The sequence below is a fragment of the Stenella coeruleoalba genome (assembly GCF_951394435.1).
Source record: "Stenella coeruleoalba genome assembly, chromosome: 3".
NCBI classification, from domain to species: domain Eukaryota; kingdom Metazoa; phylum Chordata; class Mammalia; order Artiodactyla; family Delphinidae; genus Stenella; species Stenella coeruleoalba.
Window position 1 is genome coordinate 72,651,048 of NC_137148.1, and position 25,535 is coordinate 72,676,582.

The window sequence follows — 25,535 nt, forward strand, 5'->3', positions numbered from 1 at the left end:
CTTCACTGCCAAATAGATGTAAAGATTAGTTAATTTTGTTAATTAGTTTAAGCTACTTTATGCCTCATGAGTGCGCTAGAAGAGTGCTTCTCCAACTTTTCAATGTGCACATGAAAAACGTGGGGATCTTGTTAAAATGTAGTTTCAGGAACTCTGTCATGGAGTGTGAGATTCTGCATGTATAGCAAACTCCCAGGTAGTGTTGATGTTGCTGATGAATTAACAATGCTTTGAATAGAAGATTAGATTGACTTACTGTAACTATGATCTTCTTGATGGGAAGGACCGTGCCTTAGGCATCTTCATCTGCCCTTCCATGGCCAGCACCGTACCTGATACGTGGTAGATATTCAAACATTGCTTGGATTTTGATTAAACTAAGCACACAGGAAATACAAGATTTTCTATGCCTACTTTTTAAAAAAGTGAGTGGTTTCAAAGACTGCTAAAAATCAGTGAAATAAATAAACATTTCTTAAGGGTCTGATTATGCAAAGGACTAGGAGAAATACTAAAAAAAATTACAGTCCAAGTCCTCAAGGAAACACTGTCCTACTAACTCTAATATGTCTTTGCTAGAATGGTGAAATAATTTTAGAACTGTAAAACTGCTCAACTTTAAAACTGCTCAACTGCAGAATGAGCCTATTTATGCTATAGCATTTGACCTCATATACTTTGTGTCATTTTTCCATATGTACGATGAGGCTAAGGGGACTGTTGTGATATTTATGTGTGATAATACATGTAGGGATTGAGTTTCATGCCTGGCACACAGTAAATGATCACTGCTAATACTGTTAGTAGTGGTAGAAGAAGTAGAAGCAGTAGTAGTAATATTTAAGGTTGTTTTCATTACTAGCTAAATCAGTTTAAGAAAATACTTTGCTCTTTCTCTTCTTCTCTAAGTCCATACATTATCCTAATATGAGATTTCACTTTGTAGGGCTTATCTGCAATTTAGTCTTAATATTGTTCTTGTTTAGAGTTTAAAGGAAGATGAATTTTAGAATTCAGTTGTGTGCAGTACAACAGAAGGACTTCTAGAAGAATTTGTTTTCCTAACTTGCAGCTCGTTAAACAGTTATTTTCTCTTCACTCCAATGTCTTCATAAATTTATTCCTGAGAAAAAAATGAATGTGCTTAAAGGGCTCTCTCGAAACCTCTCCAGTCATTTTGAATGGGACAGGAAATGCACACATATACACAGAAATACATGCATACATACATACATACATAAATTCACAGGTGAACTAAAAGTGTGTGTAAATAATAACATCGTCTTTGGAAAGAAAGTAAATTGAGCGGGCAAGGAAAGGAATATTGAACTCATAAGTATTGGCTTAGATATTATTTATAAGCATCTACATAATGAATAACATCTGTATTCTTCAACTAATAGGGCCAGTACATCGATGTATTGTACTTTCTACACAAAGTAGAACTCAGTTTGCAATAAGTGGACAATTCTTGATCCATCATACATTTTAAAATTTCTGGAATAAAACTGACAGACCATCTCTTTTTTTCCCATATAAAGTAGGGCATCACTATGAGCTTCCATGTGGAAAAGAAAAAGCTGGTTGCAGCGGCAAATGTAACTGTGACATAGGTGCCATCATTAAAGAAATCTCCCCTCCTGGGGGAGGTTGGCATATGAACCTATGAGTCATAACTATCATCATTGTCTTGTTGAGGAGAAGTACTTATAAAGACCTTAGAAACAAACATCTGTTATTCTTTCATTACCTAGTTCCTTTTTCATTACCTATGTAACCCAGATGTAACGCACATGTCTGCTGCCTGGATTGCTTCATGTCCTCCAGTGCGCCAGGGTCAACTTGTTCTCTAAAATATAATTTAAATGGACTCAAATTACAGTTTCACGTACAGGGAGTTCCCAGCATCTCTTCCAATATTTTTAGCAGTTGTAAGTGAAGCTTTTGTCTCTCCTGGACTCTTTGCTTCTGAGCCCCGCCTTATGCTGATTTCATACAAGAATTAAAAAAATTGAAATACCGTATACCACCCACATAATTTTTTTTAATCAAGTTGGGTAATACAAGTAGAAACACTTCAATAAGTATAAAGAACTACCTGGGAGTGGTGGGGTGAGGGGGTAATAATAATCTTACTAAATGAGAAAGTGAGGGGCTTCCCTGGTGGCACAGTGGTTAAGAATCTGCCTGCCAATGCACGGGACACGGGTTCGAGCCCTGGTCCAGGAAGATCCCACATGCCATGGGGCAACTAAGCCCGTGCACCACAGCTACTGAGCCTGTGTGCCACAGCTACTGAAGCCTGCGTGGCTAGAGCCCATATTCCACTACAAGAGGAGCCACTGCCATGAGAAGCCCACGCACCACAGCGAAGAGTAGCCCCTGCTTGCCACAACTAGAGAAAGCACACGCACAGCAATGAAGGCCCAATACAGCCAAAATAAATAAATAAATATATATTTTAAAATAAATAAATAAATGAGAAAGTGACATAAGGCGTTGTGAATGCTCCAGGGTAGACTTGAAGAGGAAAAACTGAAGATAGTGAAACAACATCTACTTATTTCATCTGGCTTAAAATAGAGAAAAAGATGAAGTCCTGGCAAGATTTTGAAATAAAGTAGGATTGTCTGAGGTTATAATAAGAAAGGAAATTTACCCATGAAACTTTAAAAGGGAACAGCAAAAGTTAGTCATGTGATTACAAGAACCCAAAAGAATATTTAACACCAAAAGAGAGAAGGGTCGCCAGAATGCTTTGAAGCTGGTTGAGCTAGTAATTACAAGGAACAACTTTCCTCGCCGTTTTTAAGACAGCAAATCCACATGGCCTTTGTCTCATTTTCTGGTAACTGCCACAGCTGTCCTTGAAGCAATAGTTGCCAGCAGGTTAATCAGCTGCTTCCACAGCCCTGTGTATGCATAGTATTCAGTCTGCTTGTTTCTTACATTACATTGTTTTTCCAAGAATTTGTTCCCAGCCTTACTTCAAAAACTGTTTTGAACATGATATTCAGTTTCCTAACTCCCCACATCACTTTCATGTGATCTAATCTTCAGACTACCTGGATGTACTGTACATCTTAGTCAGTTGGACTAAAGAAAATTCTGGTTAGTGAGGCTTTTTTTTCCTTTGAGGGTAGGGTACAGTTCATTTATCTTGGGAACTTTTAAATGTATGTCGCAAGTTTTATTCTACATCAGTAGAAATTCCATTCAGAAAAGATTGATCAGAAACTTAGAATACGTATTAGCTTTAAAGGAAAAGTTCAATGAGAATTTAAAACAAGGAAGTGTTAGTATATAAGATAGAATGTAGAATGACATAGCCAGCTCCACCTGCATTCCATGGCCCAGGTCACATGAGTAGGGGCCCTGACTGCGGCCTGCGCTTGTGGGTTTACCCTTTCAGCCCTGTCTCATTTGCAATTGTTAGTGTTTGTTGCAGGAGAGTTGCCTGACCCCCTAACCCCTAAGAGGGGTGGTACACAAGGCAGAGAGTTTGTTGGAGGGAGACTGGGATGGAGTTACAGCTGGACAGGAGTGGGCGAGGGAAGCCCCTGCCGGACTGTAGTACCTGCGCAGGAGAGGAAGGCAGAAGGGGCTGTAGACAAGGCAGGCGCGCTGGGGGCCCAAGCCCTCCTCATTCATGATCTGGCCCCACGCTGACCAGGACAAACTTAGGGCACTCTCACCAGCCTGATGCTAATGAGAGGCCACGATTTGTAGGGCTCTGAAGAAACAGAGGGGAAAAGGGTTGCTTCAGGATTAGATAATTTTCCTGCCCCTTTCTCTGAAAGAATGGCCCAACATGGCCAAGTCACTGTACAAACAGGGAGAATTGCAAATGAGATTGTGAAGAGCTGTGACACTTTGGGAATTCTCCCCCTCTTCCCAAAGCCACTGCACACATGCCTGGTTACTTCTGACCTCCCAGAGGTCCACTTTGCCCAATTTATTTTTTGACCAGGATCGCACGGCATTCATTGAAGTCCTCCTTTCAAATGTTTTCCTCTATAATAAAGGAAAGTTTTCAGGAAAGCACTTCAGATAGAGATGAGAACCAAACATGGCCAGCCACCGGCAAGTGTAGATGTTGGAGAGCCAAAGCTATACGCCATAGCACTGTGTACAAAATGTTTATTATCCTAAAACAGCTCACAATAGATTCGGTAATTATCCCCATTTTACAGCCTGAAATTGACTTGTGATGACATTTTTCAAGATAAAAAATAAAACACTGAAGCCCATGTGACTTCCTTTGTCAGTGTCTGTGTTTGTCTAACCTGCTTTAAGCCAGCCTGTGGCAGTGAATCCACAATTCAGGTGAAAACAAATCAGCTCAATAACAAAAAAACAAACAACCCAATCCAAAAATGGGCAGAAGACCTAAACAGACATTTCTCCAAAGAAGATATACAGATTGCCAACAAACACATGAAAGAATGCTCAACATCACTAATCATTAGAGGAATGCAAATCAAAACTACAATGAGATATCATCTCACACCAGTCAGAATGGCCATCATCAAAAAATCTAGAAACAATAAATGCTGGAGAGGGTGTGGAGAAAAGGGAACACTCCTGCACTGCTGGTGGGAATGTGAATTGGTACAGCCACTATGGAGAATAGTATGGAGGTTCCTTAAAAAACTATAAATAGAACTACCATATGCCCCAGCAATCCCACTACTGGTCATATACCCTGAGAAAACCATAATTCAAAGAGAGTCATGTACCAAAATGTTCATTGCAGCTCTATTTACAATAGCCTGGAGATGGAAACAACCTAAGTGCCCATCATCAGATGAATGGATAAAGAAGATGTGGCACATATATACAATGGAATATTACTCAGCCATAAAAAGAAACGAAATTGAGCTATTTGTAATGAGGTGGATAGACCTAGAGTCTGTCATACAGAGTGAAGTAAGTCAGAAAGAGAAAGACAAATACCGTATGCTAACACATATATATGGAATTTAAGAAAAAAAAGTGTCATGAAGAACTTAGGGGTAAGACAGGAATAAAGACACAAACTTACTAGAGAATGGACTTGAGGATATGGGGAGGGGGAAGGGTGAGCTGTGACAAAGCGAGAGAGAGGCATGGACATATATACACTACCAAACGTAAGGTAGATAGCTAGTGGGAAGCAGCCGCATAGCACAGGGAGATCAGCTCAGTGCTTTGTGACCGCCTGGAGGGGTGGGATAGGGAGGGTGGGAGGGAGGGAGACGCAAGAGGGAAGAGATATGGGAACATATGTATATGTATAACTGATTCACTTTGTTATAAAGCAGAAACTAACACACCACTGTAAAGCAATTATACCCCAATAAAGATGTTAAAAAAATTAAATTAAATTAAATTTTAAAAAAAAGAAATCATTTAAAGCCAATGTACGTAAAAACAAGTAGCCAACATGACCCCTATTTTTAGTGCAGAAATATATTCAAGATCAAAGCCATTAGTGTTTGCCTGTTTTATTTAATCACATACCTTTTACCTGGAAGATGTGGGTCTTACGGCATACAAATGAGTGTACAGGAAAGGATTCAGGCTTTATGCTGTCCAAATTAAATTCTAAAAGCCAGAAAATTCATCATTCTGACATCTCTTTGCAGATGCAGAATGTGTGTTGAAATATCTCTTGAAATGTGTCTTGTTTACTTGAGGAATACATTTAGCAGATCATATTAATTAGAAATAATATCTGAGTAAAGTCTTTAATAACGTATCTCTTTTTAAACATAAATCAAAGGGACTGATTTCCCAAGTTGCAAGAATGGGTGTTTCCCCTGATTACCTATAGTTTGGATTTTGAGGTTTTCTTCTTAATAAGTTATATTTTTTTCCTTGCGTTATCAGCATCCATTATTTTTGGCTATATTGCAATCTAGGTTTGCAGATATTATGTATTAAAAAATGGCGAAGTTGGGGAAAATATTTCACAAGAGACATTCTCTACTATTAAGATTTCTTGTAAAGTATTATTGCCATTATAAGTTGTAGGAGGTGTGTCCTCTATAAGAATACCTCAGAAGCACAATTTTAGATACTGAGAACCTATTTAACAGTCCTCCATTTGGAGATTTTTTTGTGAAAGATTTTATGTGAACAAGATGATTTTTATAACCCGTGAGTAAAATCTTCCAATTACATCTCTAAAACCTTTTTCCGTGGAATTTCAGTATTACCAAAATATATAAATGATGTTAAGTTTACCTTAAACCTCATTGATCTAAATAAACTCCAGTAATAATGGATACAGTTATGCAGTATAGCTTCTAAATGGAAAATTGTCATCATTTTCAAGAGAATGAATGGCTCTAGGGAAATGTACAGCTTAGGAATGACAAAACTGTCATCCAAGCAGAGAACAAAATTGTGGAAATTACAGAGTTGAGCCCTGGGAATCCTCAAATTTGCCTTTAAACAATACCTTCTTCAAACTAGTGGTTACCAGTGGGGAGAGGGAAAGGGGAAAGGCAACATAGGGGTAGAACTATTAGGTATAAAAGAGGTAGGAACTAAGAGGTTACACTATTAGGTATAACGTAAGCTACAAGAGAATATTGTACAACACAGGGAATATAGCCAATATTTTATAACAACTATAATTGGAGTATAATCTTTAAAAATTGTGAATCACTGTATCGTACATCTGTAACTTACATAATATTGTATAACAACTATACTTCAATAAAAAAATTTAAAAGATAAAAGAAAACAATTACCTTCCCTCATGTGGTCCCTAGTGAAACCGTGGTCTCATTAGACGAAGAAGACAGAGCTGGAAAAGCAAATATGCATCTCTGAAATTTGTTTGGCCGTAACCTTTTTTGAAGTTTTCTGAGCACCTCAGGATATGCATGTTCCATGGAACCTACTTTGTGAAGCAGTGGGTTAGATTTAGTCATGTAGCCTCTACTCAAACAGAGCTCCAATTTGGCAAGCCAGAAAGCTGCTTTTGCCAACATTTAGATACAAAGAGCTAGTATAAAGCGGTGATGTAATGCATGGTGCATTTAGAAATGTTTGTGTTGAAGCTGAGTAATCTCTTCTCTTGTCTCTTCCAGGTGTTTCATCCCAAACATCTATGCAGCTCTGTTCAGTGCAGCTCTTGTTCCATTAATGTGCCTCGTGGTAGTATTTGTGGTGTTCATCCATGCCTACCAGGTGAAGCCACAGTGGAAAGCATATGATGATGTCTTCAGAGGAAGAACAAATGCTGCAGGTTTGAAAGAAACTGTATTTGTATTTTAAGATGGGGACTTTTAATAGAGGGAAAAGGTCACTGAATATTCTTTATCAAGAAAAGGAGTGAGGGCTTCCCTGGTGGCGCAGTGGTTGAGAGTCCGCCTGCCAATGCAGGGGACACGGGTTCGTGCCCCGGTCCGGGAAGATCCCACATGCCTCGGAGAGGCTGGGCCCGTGAGCCATGGCCGCTGAGCCTGTGCGTCCGGAGCCTGTGCTCCGCAATGGGAGAGGCCACAGCAGTGAGAGGCCCGTGTACCGCAAAAAAAAAAAAAAAAGAAAGAAAGAAAAGGAGTGAGGTTTGACTTAGCTTTCAGCTCTGAAGCCATAAGTTAAATTATAGTTCTCCAATTTCTCCCACTCCTTGGGACTTCCTGACATCTCTCTTTCTTCAGGGCTCTGTAGGTTTTATTCTGATGCCAGTTTTGTCCCTGAGATATTAATATTCAAGTAAGTGACTCACAGCCTTTGGGAGCTGCTTCCCCAAGTGTTCTTCAACTCAAGCAGTAACAACCTGTGTTCAACTTGTGAAATCTGTTCATTTCTTTCAGATTCTGAGACTTCTTCACAAACCTCCATAATGCTTGGGAGTGCTGTATTTTGCATGTGGAGTTCTGACTGTGCTGACAAATGTTTAAAAACATATGTGACCAGACAGCTTCATAAGTGGCTACACATGTCTGGTTACTTAAGAGTACAGTCTTTCCAGCTCAAATTGGCTTTCACTACAGCTCATTTTTTCCCTTTGAATCATACTTAACACAGGTTTTTATGATGTGTTTCTTTTTCTGTTGTTAGATTAGCGTCTCTTAGGAATTTTTTTAAGGAACAATAACCAAACACCTTCATACAGAAAAGTCACTCTAAAATGGTTTGAGTGATATTAGGGAGAATCTAATGAGCTGGGGGTGGGGGAATCCCACTTGGGCCAAGAGGAAGACTAGTCTTTTCTAAGCTTTTGAAAGCCAAATGAATGGAGAAGTTCTTCACTTTTTAAGTGCTTTTCAGAGTTTAAGCAAGATACCATATATGAAGTCCCTAGAATACATAATATAATAATGTCTAATACATTATTAGAGACTCAATAGATATTGTCATTTATAGGCTAATAAAAGGATTCATTCTAATATAAGAAAAGCCTGTAGTTCCTAAACTGTGTAAGGGAAGATGCAAAACGATTTTCCTTGTTGTGTAAAAAGAAGGGACTCTTGGGCTTCCCTGGTGGCACAGTGGTTGAGAGTCCGCCTGCCGATTCAGGGGACACGGGTTCGTGCCCCGGTCCGGGAAGATCCCACATGCCGCGGAGCGGCTGGGCGCGTGAGCCATGGCCGCTGAGCCTGCACGTCCAGAGCCTGTGCTCCGCAACGGGAGAGGCCCCAGCAGTGAGAGGCCCACGTACTGCAAAAACAAAACAAAACAAAACAAAAAACAAAACAAAAAGAAGGGACTCTTTTATATTAGTCTGTGGGGTAGTTTGTAGGTAGTTGTATCTAGCCAACTCTTCCCTCTTCTGTCTCATTTAGCATGCAATTATTATGTGGGCAGAAATATTATTTAAGGTTATGATTAATCTTAGATTCTTCAGTTAAAAAAGCAACATTCAATGTAGAAATCCACCTTTTTCACGGGATATAGAATTTATCTAGAAGCTCTGCTTTTATTCAACTTAAGATTCATTTTATTAAAATGCATATTCTCTTTCGAAGGAAAAGTTTGTTTCTTTCCCCAAATAACCAGATTTATTTTGTTCTGTATATTATGTAAAAGTGCCAATGTTTGCATGTTTTCAATAATGATAACATCATAAGGGCCTAACCTAACGAGTTAGTCCTTTCATGCCTGAATCACCCCTGTGCCTTTTTGGATATGATCCATCATGGATACAGTAGATAAACAATGCTCTGATTATCTGAATAACAGCCCTCAAGCATTGAACATAATGCTAAAAGCCCTAGCACACTTCTATCTCAACTAGCGAGACCTCTCTTGCAATGAAATATTAATAGAAGCATTGCTCTTATTGTAGCTTTTCAAATAAAAACAATTATGGCAGTTCTGATTCCCCTATTCCCACTCAATCTAATAGTCATTATCTCACTTGGACTCTTACAGTGTTTTCCTGATAGGTCACTAGTTCTAGTTCTTCTCCAGTATCATTTTCTCAGATGTCTATATTTCAACAAAGTGGCTCCCCTCACTCTCTAGCTTTACAGTCATTCGAAGTCTCTCTCATTGCCCAGAAGAAAGTTCAGTCTTTTTATAACACAAGAGTCTCTATAAGTCCACCCCTGGGCCATCTTTTCGTCCCCAAGTTAGTTACCATTCAGCCTGCATTCTGACCATGCCATCAATTTACTCCTCTTACTCGTTCTTTTTTTTTAATAAATTTTATTTATTTATTTATTTATTTTTGGCTGTGTTGGGTCTTCATTACTGTGTACAGGCTTCCTCTAGTTGCAACGAGTGGGTGCTACTCTTCGTTGCAGTGCACGGGCTTCTCTTGTTGTGGAGCATGGGCTCTAGGCATGCGGGCTCAGTAGTTGCAGCACGCGGGCTCACTAGTTGTGGCTCGTGGGCTCTAGATTGCAGGCTCCCTAGTTGTGGCGCACGGGCTTAGTTGCTCCACGGCATGTGGGATCTTCCCAGACCAGGGCTTGAACCCATGTCTCCTGCACTGGCAGGTGGGTTCTCAACCACTGTGCCACCAGGGAAGCCCCTACTCTTACTCATCCTTAAAATTGCCTGATACTGTCATCTTTGCTCATGTAAGGCGCCCTCTATGAACTCCTCATCATCAGTTGATAAAACTCATGTGTTTAGTAAGTAATGTGAGAAAATGTGGATGAAAGAGAGGTGGAAGGTGCTTATTACCCTTCCATAATCTTCATTATCTCCCCAAAGCTGTCCTAAAGAAACCCATAATCTAAGTAAAAGAAGTGTGCTGAACAAACACAAGTTAATCCCTAGGAAGCCCTTCCAGCAAGATACTGCTCACTCTTTTATAGAAATCTTGGAAGCTCCCAACATGCTACCTCTTCTGTGACGCCTTTGGAATTCCCTCTTTACAGAGCCACACCAAATAAGCATTACTCATTCCTTCTTCTATGCTTTTAAAGCACTTTGTTCCTACAGCCATTACAGCACTTAGCATTTATTTCAGAATTAAATGGTGACTTGTTTTGGTGCGTGTGGCTGATTTCCTTAATAAATTATGAATTCCTTGAGGGTAAGGACCATTTATTATTCATCTCTGTATCACCAGAGCCTGGTAGAGTGCTCAGTAGATAGCAGGAGCATAATTAATATTTGTTGACTAAATGAATAAATTAATAATCATCAATGCACCATAAAATCTTATGATTATGGGAATGGATCCCAAAGCTAAATATAGCTTTAAGAAGAAAAGGAATCTGTCATATCATCAGAAGTAGAAATTATAGAATTTATCTCATTGATCTGTTTGTAGGTATCCCTTTAAAAGTTATTATTAGGACTATCATTTTTGCCTTGACTTCTCTGATTCCCAAAACTATGTGTTCAGCTTTGACCTCTAAGCTGATATCTTACATTTTATTTGAAACCTCCTTTAACTCTCTTCCATCTGAACATACGCCACATACCTCGAATTCAAATGTTCAAGAAAAAAAAAATGTCAATCTACTCTACCAAGGAGCATTTGATACTCTCTTTGAATCTGTCTACTAGAATTCCATTTCATTGACCTGAAAAATATCCAGTCCAGAAGGACTGTAAATTCGTGTTTTGCCCATTTCCCTGCTCCATATACATAGCAGTTAATGACAAGATATAACAAGAGAAAATTAAAAAGAAGATGAATTGTGGATCAGAAAGAGCAGAAGCACAAAGTATAAGCTGGGCTACTGTCAAGGACCTGATGTTTTCTGGGTCCACAAGCCTGTGAATGCAGGAGTATCTCAACTGCTGTGGTGGTAAGTTGGGAATTAAAGGTCTCACCCAAGGCCGGTAGACTGGAGCAGTAGCACCTGTAGGAAAGGAACCTGAAAAAGAGCTGCCATAGTACCTTGGGCTTTGGCTGAGGGATCTGGGAGCCCAAAGAGAAAGCAGAGGAAGCATCTCACCAAGTTCCTGGGCCAAAATCTCTAGAGTTCACAGAGTTTATCTGCCATATTCATATGTATATGTCATTATGGGGACAGAAGACCCATGACACCAAACTAGTCCTTTTTGGACAGAAGGGTTAAGTGGAGGCCACCACAAAACCATTAGACAGAAAAAGGTAGCCAGAGAGAAAGACAGAGAGTGAGTGAGAGAGAGAGAGAGAGAGAGAGAGAGAGAGAGAGAGAGAACAAGCAAGGAAGCAAATGCTTTCTACTCAAGATTAGCTGCAATATAAAAGTCCCAAACATTGGAGGAAAACTAACAAAGATAGCCCTTAAAATCAGCAAAGAGATGAATTTAACATAGAAAAAAATATAAAAATAGAATAAACTATAAATAACTTTCTCAAGTTATTTAGGTTCCTCAAAAATATAAAGTAGGAATCATCAAACTATGGCCCTGCCAGCCACTTACCTGTTTCCTCATTTTATCTATTTATTTTTTTAACAGCTTCATTGAGATATAGTTTACATCCCATAAAGTTCATCTGTTTAAATTGTACAGTTCATTGGTCTTTATTATATTTATATAGTTGTGTAACTATCGCCATAATCTAATTTTAGAATACTTGCATCATCCCCAAAAAGAAACCCCATACCTGTTAGCAGTCACTCCCCATTCTCCACTTCCCTGAAGCCTAGGTAACTGCTAATCAATTTTCTGTCTCTATAGATTTGTCTATTCTGGACATTTCATATAATGGAACTATAGAATAGGTGGTCTTTTATTAAGTCTGGCTTCTTTCACTTAACATAGTGGTTTCAGAGTTCATCCATATTTTATATCATGTATCAGTACATAGTTCTTTTTATTGCCAAATAATATTGCATTGTGTGAACATACTACATTTTGCTTTCCTATTCATCAGTTGATGGACATTTGGGTTGTTTTCACCTTTTGGCTATTATGAAAAACATTCCTATGGTCATTTATATATAAGTTTTTGTATTAACATGTGTTTTCGTTTCTCTCGGGTATATGCCTAGAATTGGAATTTCTGCGTCATACAGTAGCTCGATGTTTAACATTTTGAGGAACTGCCAAACTGTTTTCCAAAGTAGCTGCAGTGACCTGTTTTTGTAAGTAAAGGTTTTTCTTGACACCCAGCCACACCCATTTGTTTACATATATTCTATGGCTGCTTGCAACAAAAACCATGTGGCCTGAAAAACCTAACATTTAATATCTGGCCCTGTACAGAAAATGGTTGACCATTGACCCCTGACATAAAGGAAGATGTATCCATTCAAAGCACTTAAACATTAAAAAAAAAAAAAAAAAAAGATATAAGCAAATAAAATTAAAAGAGACCAATATGAAAATGAAAAAATTTCAATAATCTTGACAGTGAAAAATAACACTAGTCGAAAGTTTTAAATATCTTTATATTTGAGATAAAATATAGATGAGACACAGAGAAGAGAGAATTAATTAATTAGAATCCGAAGCTAGGATTAAGGAATTCATGTGAAAGATACAAAAAAAGAGAAAATATGAAAACAGAGCTAAGAAGTATGAGAATACATTGCCAGGAGAAAAGAATACAGGGAATGGAGAGTAATCAATATTTGAAGAGGTAATGTTGAGAATTTTCTAGAATTAAAGAAATTAACATAACTACCCATAAATATCTACCTTGTTTAAAAATTGGGGGAGAGGGGTAGGGGAATGCTGAAAAGTCTACTATATTAGTAAAGTTCCCACATCTGTATTTTTGAAAACTGGATAGTAAGTACCCTTTCTTTGCTTCTAATATTCTTTATTGTTAGAATAATTGGCACAAACCCCACTCAGGAGTTTGAGTCCACAGTGCAAGCAGTTGCCACTATGTTCTCTAAAAGCCAAAGCTTCAGATGCAACACAGACTGGTACCAGGCCTCTTCTCTTCTTTCCTCTGAGATTCCTGCACTTTTTATACCCCGTGTGTACGTGGTATCTGAGAAGGAGGGCAGTTCCAATTACAGTTGGCCCTCTGTATCACCAGGTTCTGCATTTGCAAATTCAACCAGCCATGGGTCGGAAAATATTTGGGGAAAAAAAATTCCAGAAAGTTCCAAAAAGCAAATCTTGAATTTGCCACACACCAGCAACTATTTACATAGCATTTACATTGTGTTTACAACTATTTACGTTGTATTAGGTATTATTTTAAGTATTCCAGGGGATGTGCATAGGTTATATGCAAATAGTATGCCATTTTATATAAGGGACTTTGAGCATCCTTGGATTTTGGTATCTTGCAGGGTCCTGGAACTAATCCCCAATGGATACAGAGGGAAGACTGTAGTCTCAAGCAGATCTGGCTTAGTTCTCTACAATTCCAAACATGCAAAATAGCCCTTTTTCCTGTGGCAGCTGAGATGGTTTATAGTTTAGTTTTATTTTGCCCTGCATTTTTTAAAATTTATTTTAATTTATTTTAAATTAATTTATTTATTTTTGGCTGTGTTGGGTCTTCGTTGCTGCGCGCAGGCTTTCTCTAGTTGCGGTGGGCGGGGGCTACTCTTCGTTGCAGTGCACAGCCTTCTCATTGTGGTGGCTTCTTTTGTTGTGGAGCACAGGCTCTAGGCACATGGGCTTCAGTAGTTGTGGCACGCGGGCTCATTAGTTGTGGTTCTCGGGCTCTAGAGCACAGGCTCAGTAGTTATGGCAGATGGGCTTAGTTGCTCCACGGCATGTGGGATCTTCCCAGACCAGGGATCGAACCCGTGTCCCCTGCATTGGCAGGCAGATTCGTAACCACTGTGCCACCAGGGAAGTCCCCTGCATTTTTTTAATTGGATGAGTATTTTCAGATATTACAGTTGACCGTTGAACAGCACTGATTTGAACTATGCACTTATATGCAGATTTTTTCAATAGATACGTACTACAGTACTATACCATCCACCGTTGGTTGAATCCCCAGATGCAGAAAATATATATATATTAGTATATATATAACTGTAAAGTTATATGTGGATTTTTGATTGTGAGGAGGTTTGGCACCCCTAACCTTTGCATTGTTCAAGGCTTAACTGTATTAGATAGTAGCATGAGAAATATATTCTCAAATAATAAATCAAGAGTTGAAAGTAAATCCCCTTTTATTACAGAAGCACAGTTTCCTAATTTTCCAAATTATGTTAAATTTTGAGTATTTTTGGTCAAACCTTGTGAAGAGTTTTTTGTTTATTTATAAATTACCTTTAACAATGAGTACGATGCATTATGAGAAGGAAAGGTCAATTTATAGTTTCCTTATAGCCAAGCTGTTTTCTGTTTTTAGTAGCTAGGATGATTATGGTTATTTATTTACCTTAGAGTTTTAGGTTTGGTAAACAGATGTGATTAGTTAACACCAGCATCAGCCCTGTTTGAATAACTGAAGAGCTTATATCAGTCATTTTGTTTGGGCTGGAATCTTCCATATTTCTATAGAACTGTTCTCTAGACTGTTCACTCTGGTGCAGATTAGATGTGCCTGACAACAGGAGCAATTTTACATCAACACTTGTGTGTTGGTTATGTCTGCTCAGTATCAACCCCTTTATACTCTATATTTTGAGTGACTTCTTCACTCCTGACATCCGTTAATTTCAGACTCAAATTTCCACTGAAATCCAAAGGAAAGGGGGAACAGAGGAAGAGCTGCTAGTAAATCAAATACACTTTGTGCTGTAGTCTCCAAAGACAGCCACTGTCAGTCCCTCCCTTTCTGAGCGTGGCTGGGACAGCGATGTCAGCTTTGCTTCCTTCTGTGCCCTTTTTGCTGCTCGACTGCTATGAACCACATTTTCGAAGGTCGGTGGCTCCTAGTGAAATTTACTGGCCTCCTCCTCCTTCAGTGAAGTGAGTGTGCAGTGAGAATGAGTCAGGATAAAGGTATGTTCCCTGAACTAAACTTCAGTGTCTCAAAGAGCATTTTAAACAAAGCCTGTAATTTTAGGGTTTGGTTTTGATCTCTGGCAATGATAAGCTTGTCTCTCCTTTTAGGCTCATTAGAATTTACTGACTTTTCTGATTCTTCAGCCAGTTCTTATGTGAGGAGTGATTCATGGATCAGGGAAGGAAAATTAATTTGAATAAAAAGAGGAAGCAGATTACAAATCCCTTTCTTATAAAAATCCCATGCATATGTTTCAATATGATATATAAAAAATGTAAAGGTGGCTTGATCCAGCTAGCCATGCATAACATGAATCTGAGGTATTTGGAATCTCCCCGTACAATAATGGCCACTTCTGTGCTTGGTAATATATTTGAGGATGAATGCTTCCACTTCTTCTGAGTCTCCATGTCTTCATATTTACAGAACAACAATACTAATGTAAATCAAGATTCCATCGCTATTATGAAAATCATTGGAAACTTGCTCTAATGAATATTATGAAGTATCATCCCTTTCATCTTAAGGTTGAGTAACTTTTCTTCTCCTGACATCTTAGAAATTTCAAAAAGAGTTCAGAGAAACTCATATAAGCCAAAGGAAAAAGAAGAAAAGGAAATAGCTCCTAGTAAATGCAGTACACTCTGTGTTGTGTTCTCCAAAGAGGGCCGCCATCAATTATTTCCCTCCCTTTACATGTGTGCTTCTCCTCACATACAACAGTGGAGTCTATTTCCCCTCCCCTTAACTCTTTGGACTTGCGAAGTGATACTGCCCCATAATGGGTCTAACCTTTAAGAGGACTAGCAGTTTCAGCTTCCTTTCTCTTGGAAGCCAGTCACAGTGTAAGAAGTCCAGTTACTCTGAGACCACCATGATGTTAGAAACTCCAGGCTAGTCATATGGAGTGGCCATGTGAATAGGCATATTTGACCAGCCTCCAGTTGTTTCAGGCGTCTGATTCCAGACATGGGAGTAAAAAGCCTTCCTGTAGGTTCCAGCCCGAGTAGACACCACACAGAGCAGAAAACCGCCCAGCACAGATTGTAAATTATTTTAAGCCACCAAGTTTTGTGGTGGTTTATTATGTAGCAATCAATAGCTGAAACACTCTGGTTCTAGTATCCTTATTATTCTCATATCAAAATTCTAAGTATGTCATTGTCATTTTTAATTTTATTTTCATTCTGATTTTATTGTGCTGTTTTATTTTAGTTTTTATTGCTTGTCATTTCAAATACATATTACAGAATTCTAAGTGTGTCATTATCATTTTAAATTTTACATGGTTTATAAATATAAATGGAAAAACACAATATGATTTTTTTTCCCTAAACCAAAATTAAGGCTTCCACTAAAGCAAAGTAAAAGTAATCTTACCTAACAACAGTATGTACTTGAATCAGATCCAGAATGACCAATATAACAGGTTTCACATGTCCTTGGCAGTAAGCTGCTTGTTTGCAGTCTACTCCCAGTTCCATTGCTGAAAAGAAAATAAAAAACAATGCCTAGGGACCTAAGGAAAACCCCAGAGCTCCCCACTACACAATGAACAATCTCTTCCACTTGAGCTTAAAAAAATCTTTGTGAGCACAGTTTAGTCTTCCCACATTTTGTCAATAGTGCTGGGGAAAATCCAGAATATTTTTAAAAACATTATGCATGCTCATCCTCTGCTTAGAATTATATCTATGACCTCAGTCTTCAAAGATTCAAATCAGAAATCTTTGAGCCTGAAAGATGATGTGTAGTCATTCAGTGTGTGTTGGTTTTTTTCATTATTGTTTTTGAAAACATTGGGGATTTGATATTGCTCATTAAAAACTCCTAGAACAATAGCATCAGGAATTAGTTTCCTAAGGCTTGGAACCTCAAGATAAAAAGTAAAAAATAAAATCAGAGAGTTGAGAGAAAGCTTGAATTTCTGTTTGAACTCCTGATTTACACATGTAACCAATGAAGAAAATGGACTAGTAATTTGTGGCAGAGCTGGGTCTTTCTAAAACTCAAGTTTCCTGAATGTCTATACCTCAGTGACTGCCTTTTACCTAGTCTGTTAAAACTGATGAGACAAGGATGGTTCTCTCTTCAGACTATTTCAGTACTAAACTGTTAAATTCAATTTACATTTGTTTTCTAGGTGGGCAGCGGGCATAGAGCGTGGATGTGGTAGGTTTGGGAGAGAGAGTAGAAGACATGTAAGTGGCAGCTGTGAAAGGACTTGGGCCCTGGTGGCAATCATCATTATCCTCATCACCTCTGCCAATCACCGTATGCCAGACACCGGGCTAAGCATTTCATATATATTATCTCAATTTTTACAAGAATCTTGTGAAATAGGCATTTCTATTCCTATAGTGAGACAAGAAAATGAAGGAAATGAAAGGCTTAGGAAGGTGTCCAGATTTGCAAAGCCGTTAAATTGTGCAGTTGGATTAGAACCACAGGTGACTCTGGCCAACACCAATGCTTCACAGTTTACCATTTTTTTATCAAAACTTTCATTGAGAAAAATAACATGTAAACATTAAATTAAACCTAGAGAGCTCTAATTCCATAAAAGGAATTGTTCGATTTTATTCCTGAGAAAGAATTTGAAGTGATCCAGGCTAGCAAATTATTTCTTCATCTTATTTCCAAGAAAGACTGCCCCCTCTCTTTATGGTACTGAAACATGCCTAGTTTTCCTCACTATTCTCATATGTAGTGCAGGCATAATAATAATATATAACTTTATAGCACTGTTTGAAGGATTAAAGTATTAAATGTCAATTCATATAAAGTCTTTAGCCCACTCTCTGAAACACAGTAAGCAGTCAGTAGGCTTTGGTATTTTTGTTAGCATAACAACTCTTTCAATATGTAATTGGTGCAGAATATACTCAGACTTTGTCCTGTATACTTACTAAATGTCTCTCAGATATGCCTCTCTCTTCCTTTCTTCATGATTATGCCTGATGTATTAATCAGCTCGAGCTGCCATAACAAAATGCCATAGACTGGGTGGTTTAAACAATTAAAATATATACCTCACAGTTCTGGAGGCTGAGAAGTCCCATAATCTGGGTGCTGGCCAATTCAGTTCCCGATGAGAGCCCTCTTCCTGGCTTGCAGACAATCATCTTCTTGCTATGTTCTTACATGGGGGAGAGAGGGAGAGAAAGAGAATGAGGAAGAGAAAGGGAGAAAGAGAAATGTCTCATGTCTCTCCTTACAAGGACACTAATCCCATCACGAGGGCTCTACCCTCATGACTTAACTCCTTAAGTCCCTATTTCCAAATACCATCACATTGAGGGGTGGGGCTTCAACATATGAATTTGGTGGCGGGGGGTTGGGGGGGGGGGCTCAATTCAGTTCATAGCACCTGGGTTATATCCTCCATCATCTCACAACTCTCTTAAACTGATATTCCTTGATTCTTGTCTGTCCCCATTCCACATTGAACATCTAAAAGGTGAAATTGATCACATCATTAATTCATCCAGTAGCGATCCTTAGGGACTTCTCTGGCCCTCCAGTGGTTAGAACTCTGTGCTTCCAGTGCAGGGGACACATGTTCAATCCCTGGTCGGTCAGGGAAAGAGGATCCCACATGCTGTGAGGCGTGGCAGAAAAACAAACAAAGACAATAGCAATCCTTAAACTGTAGGATAAAAGGAAAATTCCAATACTTCCCTGCATAAACTCTCCATATGCACAGCCATACTGAACTAGTGCTGTTGCCTAAAAGTGACATGATGTCTGATAAGTCTGGACTTAAACAACATAACTGAATTCACTCTCACTTGCTGAGTTCATCATTTATGGTGGTTGGGGAGGAGAAGGAATGGAATTGAAATTAATTTCTTGATACCCATCATGAACAGGCTTCAGTAGAATGTTAGTGGAAGATGTGGTCAGTATGATATACATTTAAAGCCAGTGTCTAAGAGCATCACAGTGGCATTGCTGCTCAGATTCACTGCAAACTCTTTGCCCTTCATCTCTTATTGACATAGGCTTACCATTGCCATGCGAATACCATTGCCATGCCTCAGCTTGACCCAGAGGGTCAGTGAAACTTTCCCCATTGTTTATAATTTTTATGCGTAGGCTGAGTTTCCCAAATATTTCCTTGGCAGTTTTTTCCCAAGTTAATTAAAAGTTTACATTTTAACTTTCCTGGCATACTCCACTCTTTCAAAGGACTTTTCCCCCCTTAAATCCTTTTTTTAGTTATCTTGAAAAAATTACAGTGAGGCATTACTTTCTACTCTTTTGAAAATTAGGTGAAACAGTTATTCATATTTAGTACTTTCATCTAAGAGCACATTCAGTTTTTTAACGGGTGACTGAAGTCTTCCATTCATCTCTTAGCTAATGAAAATACAATTTCTGATTTTTTTAACATGTCTCTCAAATTTGTATTTAGACCATTGCCAAAGAATGTATTATAAAACTCTACTGAAGAGTAGAAAAATGAGTTTTTCAAGCCTGTTTTATCTTGGAATATTTATGGCATTGAAAACACTATATTCCCACTCAACCTGGTCTGTGAGCCACCTCAGTTGGTGTCAACATTGTGATCTTGTGATACTCCATGGTTCTCTGTAATCAGGCAAATCCCAAGTTCTAAGGTGTAAATTCCATTTGTGATTTGCAACTTTTTTCATGTATTATTTATTACCATTCTCATTATTTAGAGACACTTTCAATTATTCAGTGCCTATACAATTCTTTAAAGAATACATAGCCACAAAATAATAGTTTGTTTGATCACACTTTAATAAATCAACTGGTACAGAATTAAAGGGAAGATCCAGAAATAAAGGAAAATAGCGTTGATAGGTCTAGGGAAATAGGCAGTGGGGACAAGTAATCTGGGGAATCAGCAATTGCATCATAAATTTCTTTAAAAATGTATAGTTGGCACATCTGTGATCACAATGGTATACTTAATAGTTTATGCATTATAAAACTGAGAAAGTTGAATAGTGAAAAAGGACATCTTTATAATAAGTTGTTTCCTTTTGGAAGAAAAGGACATCCATATCAAAGGTGAAGTTTGAATTTCGTTGGGCCAGAAAGGCAGTAACAAACTTGATCTGATCCTTTTATAAAAGGACTCAGTTGCCTTCTCATAACCAAAATGGTGGCCTCGTAAACCAATCGCTTTCCCTACAACCAGTTGTAAGAGGCTACTCCTTCCAACTAACAGGATGTCAAAATATTTTTGTTCCATCTTGCACTTGCTTCAAGGTCATGATGTCCCTGCTTAATAACTTTCCCTATTTTTAAATTTTTGCATTTTGCTTACACCACCCTTTCCCTATTCATATTACCGTGATTACCATTTCTCATGATATCCTCCCTTCCTGGGTCAACGTTTCCCTCTTCATATCTCTCCCTGCCCTCTTCTCCCAGTTCCTCACTCCTACTGGTCTTCATCTTCACGTGACCGCCCTCTTTTTGACCTTGTGATTGAACATCCAAGGATATTTTCATTAGCTCCCTTGATTTCCTCACCAACTTGGCTCTCTCCTTAAGCAATTTTGCCAATCACCATTCCAGTCTATGTCACGTACTTCTCTTCTTTTTACCAGCCAATTAATGCTACTGTGTAATAGATACAAATTTAGTCTAAGTAATCTTAGCTGAGCCATCTCTGCTTCTCAGTAATCCTTTGGATTATTTTTAATTGATTCTTTGGTAATCTTTGAAACAGATTGCCCGTAAGTCTTATGCTTAATACCTTCTATTCTCACTCTCTATATAAGATGTGAAAACAACCTGATGATCACTCACTCAACTTTCCTTATATTATCTGATCAATTCTTTTTTTTTTTTTTTCTCCCTTCTGTGCCATTTTTCCTTCCATTTTAGGAAGGGAGTAAATAACTCATTCTCACCAAAGCCAACCCTCCCAATTGTGCTCTCCATCTCTTTTTCCTTTTTTGGAACTTGTTTCATTAAATTTTCCACAATTGCCTTACATCTTAAACATCTCTCTATTCTGGGTCTTTCCTCTCCATCTAAAAACATGCGTCACTTTTCAGTGCCTGAAAGAACTTACTCATAATGCTGCTGCTTTATCAAGTTACCTCCTTGCCTGTCTCCTTCACCAACAAACTTCTTGTAGAGTAGTCGTTATGAGCTATCTATACTCATCACCTTATGTTCACTGCTAAGCCTTGAGAGTATCTTGCTTATTCTCTTCCATTCAACACCTATAACCTTGGACACCAAATCTACTGACCACTTTTCTGTCCTTATCCTTAAACTTGTCTGCGTAAATCGATAACTTCCTTTCCTTGAATAGTCTATCTCCCTTGGTTTTCATGATGCTCTCTTCTTTTTTATTTTCCTGTTAAATCCCAGGCCATGACTCACTCTTTTTGTGACTTATAACTCTGGAGTGTATGTGTTTTCCAGGGATTGCCTTTGCCTTTTTCACATCACAGTAGTTATTTTCAAACCTGTCAACTTGAGCTCAACTTGTCTTCCCATCTTCTTTTCTGTCCTCTTCCTGGGAATAATATCTTGTCCTCAGAATGTACAAAACTTGTCAACAACTTGCCTACCCCAATTGCTCTGATCTCTGTGTTACTCTTTCTCCCTCTTCCTTCTCTTCTTCCTCTTAATCCTTTTCTCATTTTCCTAATTTTGATGCCAGTGTAATTTCTTTTACTCCACACTCCTAGACTTTCAGGTCAGTAGTTGTCAAAACTGATCATCAAGATCACACTTTCACAAATGATTGTTTGATGAGTCTCTCTAAAGGCTCAGTGAATTGGAACCTCCAGAGATGAAGTCCCAATATCTGTATAATTTTTAAAGTTTCTCACTGTTTTCTGATTTGGGGGTACTTCACCTTTAGATTCTCTATAATATTTTTGTGTCCATCCCCTTCTTTCCATTGTGGGAGTCCCTCCTCCGCCACTGCCCCAGGCCTTCAGTATGTCTCACGTTGAGCACTGCAACAGTTACCTAACTGGAATCCCTGCCACCAGCACTCTCTCCACCAATCTGTTTACTTTCCTGGGAGATTAAGGAAATTTCTGTTTTGATTGGGCCACACATCTTCTCAGAAATTTTAAATGTCTCTCCATTTCCTGTAAAATAATTCTGTACTGCTTAACCTGGTCCTCAAGATCCCTTCATGACCTCATGCTACAAATATTCTTCTCACTATTTACCTTCATGGACCTTTCACGCCAATCAAAAGGGATATTTTACACTAATTTATGCATTTGCCTTTTTGCCTCTCTTTCCACTACCTTGAGTTCAAAGTCCACATGTTCAAATATGGCTCATCTTTAAGTCCCAGTTGAAATGCCAGTGGCCTCTCTGATACCATCAATGGTAAGTAACTGCTGCTTTCCCTGAATTTTTGTATAACTTTATCCCTCTTTTCTAATATTGATCTTCTACCTTTTATGATAGTGGATATATATTTTTTATATATATATAATATTTAAAAGAAGACCCATACGTAATTCATCCTTTTACCTGTCACATTTTATCAAATACATTTTTGAATCTTAAATAAATATATATTTCTTGAATAATAAGCAATAGCCAAAGTTTATATAAAACTGTTCTAAGTGTTCTGCATTTTAACCATTAAATCCTAACTGAATTCAGTATTCTGTATTTAGGAGGTACTAGTGTTATTCTCATTGTACAGTTGAGGAAATTGTGCATCAGAGCAGTCAAGTAACTCACCAAGGTCACACAGCTAGTAAATGGCCCTTAAGTAATCTGGCTCCAGAGTCCATGCTCATAACCACTATAGTATTCTGCCTTTTGATGAATAAATCCCACTCAGTCAACCTCAGCGCATGCTTTTTATTTTTCATTTATTTATTTATGTATTTATTTATTTTGCACGCGTTGGGTCCTTGTTGCTGCACGCAGGCTTTCGAGTTGCAGCGAGCGGGGGCTACTCTTCGCTGTGGTACACAGGCTTCTCATTGAGGTGGCTTCTCTTTGTTGCAGAGCAGGGGCCCTAGGCGCACAGGCTTCAGTAGTTGTGGCACATGGGCTTAGTTGCTCTGCAGCATGTGGGATCTTCTGAGACCAGGGCTGGGACCCGTGTCCCCTGCATTGGCAGGCAGATTCTTAACCACTGGGCCACCAGTGAAGTCCCAGTGCGTGCTTTTTAAAAAAGTTTATTTGACTGACTGCCCATATTCAAAACAGATCTTTTTCTTTTAATTGAATTTAACAGAAGGAAATTAGAAAACTTAGTATAAATAACCTTCAGGAAAGCAAATGATGTGATTTATAATTAGGATACATCAACTTCAAGAAAGAAGTAGAAATTGGGTCATAGGAAACACTAAAAGTATTGAAGAGCAATTTGAAGCTCTATTGTGCAGTTTTATAAAGACAGTATAAATCCATGTGGTTGTAAATTAACAAGTAATTGAAATGAACAATAGTTGATACTTACACTCATTTAATTTTATGGTTTCCAAGAAGTATGGTGATCTCCCTCTCTCTATCATTTTCCCACTAATGCCAGAGTCTTTGCAAATAAACACTTAATCTATGGTTATAGTAAAGCTGCTTTGCCACCGTGAAAAAAAATTGTTTTTTACAAATGTGGCTCACAAACTTTGTAACAGAATAAACTTCACCTGGTTTAAAAAAAAAAACAGGACAGAAACAAATAAATGAAAAATATAGCAGGATCTGTCTAACCTATTAAAGATGGAATTGAATAGTAAAAATAACTCTATGTTGGGGTCTTGGGAAGCAAGGAAGGGAGGGAGGGAGGAAGAGGGGAAGGAAGGAAGGAAGGAAGGGAGGAAGGAAGAAGGGAAGGAAGAAGGAAGGAGTGGAAACATAATTTTGAGCCTGAGGCAAAAATAAGCTCTAGTATCTACCTTATATTTGCTACTAACATCTAACACTTGTGAAACAGTGTAACCATTAACAATTTTAATTCCACATGAAAGAGGAGAAAGAGTTGGAATTAAAATCTTACAGATTTTAAGGTCTACACATGACATTGACAAACAAATACAGAAAGAAAATTTTAAAGTTTATCATTGGGTCCAAATCACTTCGATAAAATTACTTTGATCATTAATATAGAAATATTGTCAATGTAGATGTTTTTTTGGACAGCTTCCTTCTCCCTAGATCATACACATGCCATTCAATCTGGGGATTACCTTTCTTTCTTAGCACAATGGTTTCTTTCTTTTCTCTGTAAGGGCTTGATCCAAGGTTGTTCGTAAGAATGAGCAATAAAATATTAGTTCATTCCCATATGCATAGACCTTCCTGGCACAACTGTTTCTGTGCCATTATTTAATGGTTAACAATAAGCTTTTATATAACACAGGTATTATACCACTTTATGGTCTGTTCTTGTATATTCCCGAAAACAGCTCTCTATATGGGTTTGATACTAGTTTTCTGTATTTGCAGATGTAGTTATTTAACAACAGAGGGTAAGTAATATCCCCAAAGCTTTTGAGAAATACATAACATTATTTTTATGACAAGACAATGCCCTGATAATCTGATACCAGAATATCTTTTGGGAGAAGAGATGCAATTAATCACATTGACAGAGAGGAACCGAAAGATTTCATTCAATTAGACTTTTTAGGATAGTGACATGGCAAAGGAAATTAAAATAAACTAAAATTTTAAATTGGTGTTACAGTTTTGTAATGTGAGGGCTACAGAGCCCAATTAAAGAAAGGAAATAACGCGTTGAGGTCAGCTGGCATTTATCCAGATTGAGGGTCTCTACCAGGAAACAGTTCTGGGAACTGACATACTTAACACACTGTAAAAATATTTTCTTGAACATATAGAGTTATTTTTAGTGTTAATTTTTCTGAGACATTGTGTCAGAATTGATTCAAGACTTCAGTGTTGAATTTGAGCCTACTAAATGGTAATGACTGCTCTGTGATGTACTATCAAACTATCTTTAAAACATAACTGGCTAGTCATGGCCAAATACATAGCAACCTGATTCCCCAAATTATGGGACCATCTAGTAAGACTTAAAATATAGATACAGCAGGTTGAAAGATGCATTGTGTGTTTTCATTGTGTTACGAAAGCAGAGTGTGTTGGGAATTGCTGTTAGGTGCCTGAGCATGCCTGGAGATGACTGTTCTGAACTCCTTAATGGCTAATTAACTGGAAATGTAGTTAGGAAGCTAAGTTAAGCCAGTCTTCGATTGTTGGTTGGCTGACTTCATGGTTGTTTTAGAACTCTGATCTTCTAAAAACGTTTGTCATAATGTGATTG

At 38.2% G+C, this 25,535-nt stretch overlaps 1 protein-coding gene across 9 annotated transcripts in view; it reads left to right on the forward strand.

Moving 5' to 3' along the window:
- The window catches only part of ADGRV1 (adhesion G protein-coupled receptor V1), a 565,462-nt gene that overhangs the window by 471,594 nt on the left and 68,333 nt on the right, over positions 1-25,535 (forward strand). For all 9 annotated transcript variants that reach the window (XM_079918356.1, XM_079918366.1, XM_079918364.1 and 6 more), the window contains one exon: positions 7,083-7,240. In XM_079918356.1, coding sequence (XP_079774482.1) covers positions 7,083-7,240 — 158 coding nt within the window. The remainder of the gene's footprint in view (positions 1-7,082; positions 7,241-25,535) is intronic.